The sequence below is a fragment of the Ammospiza caudacuta genome, chromosome 9, assembly GCF_027887145.1.
Source record: "Ammospiza caudacuta isolate bAmmCau1 chromosome 9, bAmmCau1.pri, whole genome shotgun sequence".
In the NCBI taxonomy this organism is placed as follows: domain Eukaryota; kingdom Metazoa; phylum Chordata; class Aves; order Passeriformes; family Passerellidae; genus Ammospiza; species Ammospiza caudacuta.
The window spans coordinates 38,979,844-38,983,049 of NC_080601.1; the positions used below are offsets into that span (position 1 = coordinate 38,979,844).

The 3,206-nt window shown below is 61.0% G+C and overlaps 1 protein-coding gene across 1 annotated transcript; it reads right to left on the minus strand.

Annotated features, from left to right (window-relative positions):
• Positions 1 to 219: 219 nt before the first annotated feature.
• Positions 220 to 2,567, minus strand: NKX6-2 (NK6 homeobox 2). Its single transcript, XM_058810750.1, has 3 exons — positions 2,068 to 2,567; positions 1,637 to 1,809; positions 220 to 970 (listed from the first exon to the last, which is right to left on the minus strand). Exons 1-3 carry the CDS (start codon positions 2,480 to 2,482, stop codon positions 722 to 724), a joined length of 837 nt encoding a protein of 278 aa, XP_058666733.1. The 5' UTR covers positions 2,483 to 2,567; the 3' UTR covers positions 220 to 721.
• Positions 2,568 to 3,206: the final 639 nt, after the last annotated feature.

Consider the following 3,206-nt stretch of genomic DNA (forward strand, 5'->3'; position numbering starts at 1 on the left):
CAGCGCGGGCCGTGACCGCGGCCCGGCCCTGCCGAGGGAACCGCGGCTCTCCCGGTTCAGCCCCCCGGGCCAGCGGCTCCTCTTCCCTTGAGGGGCAGCATCGGGCACCCTGCAGAAGCTCTAGTGTTCCCGGCCCCTGGCACAGAAATGCGGGAAGAAACTCACTAAAGAAGGTTGTTAAATAATTTATTGATTTATACAAAGTCTTTCCAACACGTGTGGAGACATTCTAATGTAAAATCGCGTCCATTTTCCTCTCGTGCTTTTTTGGGGCATTGGTTTGGTTTTTTTGGTATTATTAAGCATAAAATCCAGAGGCAGGAGAAATGCAACTGCCAAAACACTGAGGGACGGAGTGAAAGAAAACTGCCGTTTTTACACTAGAAATATACATCACAAAATCTGAAATTTACTATATACAAAGTGGCTGAGCTCGGACTTGGGACCCATAGAAAACATAACAAAACCTGATTGTTAGGAGCAGGAAATTAACAGGAAGCCTAAAGGAAAGAGCGGGAAACCTTACAGGGACACAAAACCCAAAAAGTTGAAAAATTTTCTCTGAAATTTACATCAATGAGAAACAAAATAAATTCATAACTTATTCTGTAAAAAATATATACATTTCACATACATTTTATGCTGTACAACACACCACTTCAAACACCCAGTTACACTCACCCCTGCCGCGCTGCCCGGTGCGGCCGTCGGCCCCGTGCCCTCACAGCGTATCCGAGCTGGTGCTGCAGGGGCTGACGAGGGACAGGTTCGTGGATTTGTGCTTTTTCAATAGCCTCGTGATTTTTTCATCGTCTGAGTTGGGGTCCAGGGGCTTGTTGTATTCGTCATCGTCCTCATTGTCCGAGCTCTCCTTCAGCTTCTCCGTCTCCGAGTCGTGCTTCTTCTTTGCCGAGGCCATTTCTGCCGCGTGTCTCTTCCGCCACTTGGTCCGTCTGTTCTGGAACCAAACCTGGGCACCGGCACCGGGCACAGCTCAGCCACGGCCTCGGCCCCGCCAGCGCGTCCGCCCCCGCCGTCCCCGTCCCACGCGCGGCGCGGGGCTGCGGGCGCTCGGAGCCCCGGACGGCTCCGGGAAAGGGGCGCCCCGTTGGGGACACCTGCCTGGCTCTGCGGGGCTGCACGACGCTTAGCTCAGCAGCTTCCCGGAACAGTCGTTTGTTGAAAACAGAATACGATAGCCAGGAAAAAAAAAGTGGTTTTGGCTTACAGTGCACCCCAGCATTCAGATGCACCTGCAGTCTTTGCTAAAAAATTTGCGGGGTTACACAAGGTAAAGTTGTACCACTGGACATGACCATCGTGGAAAAGTAGCCCTTTAAAAAAATTACCTGCGGGGGGCTTTATGTCGTTGTTGTGATGGGGGTTTATATTAAATATAATATGTCTATTTATTTTAACCCGTTTGCAGCACAGAGAGCTCTAAGCACAAAATAGTTAGAAATTACCCTAAGATCCATCCAAAATCGAAATGTAACTTAAATTCTAACTGACTCCCAAAGAAAAAAAAAATCCCGGCATAATTGCGCGGTGTTCGTGGCTGCTAGTCATTACCGACATGGCAGAAATCGGCCGCGGCAGGGAGCGGGAGAGGAGGGAGCCCGCAGGACGGACCTACCTTCACCTGGCTCTCAGTCATCCCCAGGGAGTAGGCGAGCCGGGCGCGCTCCGGTCCCGCCAAGTATTTCGTCTGTTCGAAGGTTTTCTCTAAAGCGAATATTTGCTGCCCAGAGAAAGTCGGTCGAGAATGTTTCTTCTTGCCGTCCTTGTCCAAAACCATCCCCGTCTGAGCTGGAAGCGGAGAAAGAGCTGCGTCAGAGATGAACTCTGCACTGCCCCCGGCCCGCAGCCGGGCCCCGCCAGGCCCTGCGGAGCCGCTTCGGGCGTCCGCCGGCTCTAAAGCAAGGCTCGGTTCGGGACAGAGCCGGGACCGTGAAGACCGAGTGACCCGCACGGGCCTGCCTGCCGCCCGCCCCGTCCGCCGGCTCGGGGCCGCCCCGGCTCTGGAGCCCAGGCCGCCTGCTCCCCGCAGGAACCGGCCGCACTTACCGGGACAGGCGAGCCGAGGATCTCTCCAGGGAGAGCCTTGCACCACTCCCGGCCAGAAAATGGGCGGCCGTCCCGGCAGCTCCGCCAGAGGCTTCGGGTAGCGGGAGACGGCAGCGGGACTGAAGTACATCCCGGCCGAGGCTGCCAGCCCGTTGATGCGGGGCAGCCCGCCCAGAAGGTTGCTGGCACTGCCCACGGGCCGCCCCAGGATGTCGCTTATTCCGTGCGGTGTCCCCAAGGGGAGCTGCGTGTTGAGTCCGCCCAGGGCCGGTGCCTTGAAACCGGAGGGGTTCTGCAGGGCGTAGGGGAACAGGGAGGTCTTCATCTCGGCCATGTTGTGCAGCGCGGCTAGCGGCGCACTGCTAAGGACGAATGCGCTCTGGCGATTAGCATCCATCTGTCCCACCGCTAACATCTGCGGGCATCAGCGAGCGTGGCTCCTTCCCAACCGCGCCGCGGCCGCTCCGCTGGGGACCCTCGCCGGGACCGTGGCGGCGGGCGGGACGGGCTCCTCGCCGCTCGCGGGATCTCAGCGACAGCAAGTGCCGAACTTTGCTGGGAACAGGAAAATCCCGGCGCTTGCCCGCCCGCTCCCGCGGCGTGCACCTCCGAAGTCCGGGCTGAAGAGCAGCGAAAGCCGAGCCGGGCAGAGCGGCGAAACAGTAGACTGGGAGTCCCGGGAGAAGGAGCCCCCACCGGCGGCGCGTCCTGGCGGGCTACGGGCAATGCGCTCCACGCGCGATCCGGCGGGCAGGGGACGCGGCACCGGCAGCTCCACGCGTCGCCCCGGCCGCGTGTCCGGCGGCCGCGGGGACGCTCCGCGCCGCGCCCCGCGCGCAGATAACCGCGCGGGCACCTGCGCGCCCCGCGCCCATTGGGCGGCCACCGCCCCGCGCCGCCAACACCGCCCAATCGGCGGGCGGCGCGCGCCTCCACCCCGATACGTCACAGCCGGACCGAGCCGTGGGAGCGCGCGGGGCTGCACGTGGCCGCGCCGCGCCCGACGGGACCGCGACCCCACTGCCCCGGGCCCCACTGCCCCGAGCCCCACTGCCCCGAGCCCCACTGCCCCGGGCCCCACTGCCCCGAGCCCCACTGCCCCGAGCCCCACTGCCCCGGGCCCCACTGCCCCGAGCCCC

What these genes read in the sequence shown, in the direction of transcription:
- NKX6-2 (XM_058810750.1), bottom strand. Translation starts at nt 2,482, where the DNA reads ATGTTAGCGGTGGGACAGATGGATGCTAATCGCCAGAGCGCATTCGTC. An exon ending in TCCTCGGCTCGCCTGTCCCG is followed by an intron (nt 1,810 to 2,067) that starts GTAAGTGCGGCC and finishes CTCCGCTTCCAG; the next exon opens with CTCAGACGGGGATGGTTTTG. An exon ending in TGACTGAGAGCCAGGTGAAG is followed by an intron (nt 971 to 1,636) that starts GTAGGTCCGTCC and finishes GCCGGTGCCCAG; the next exon opens with GTTTGGTTCCAGAACAGACG.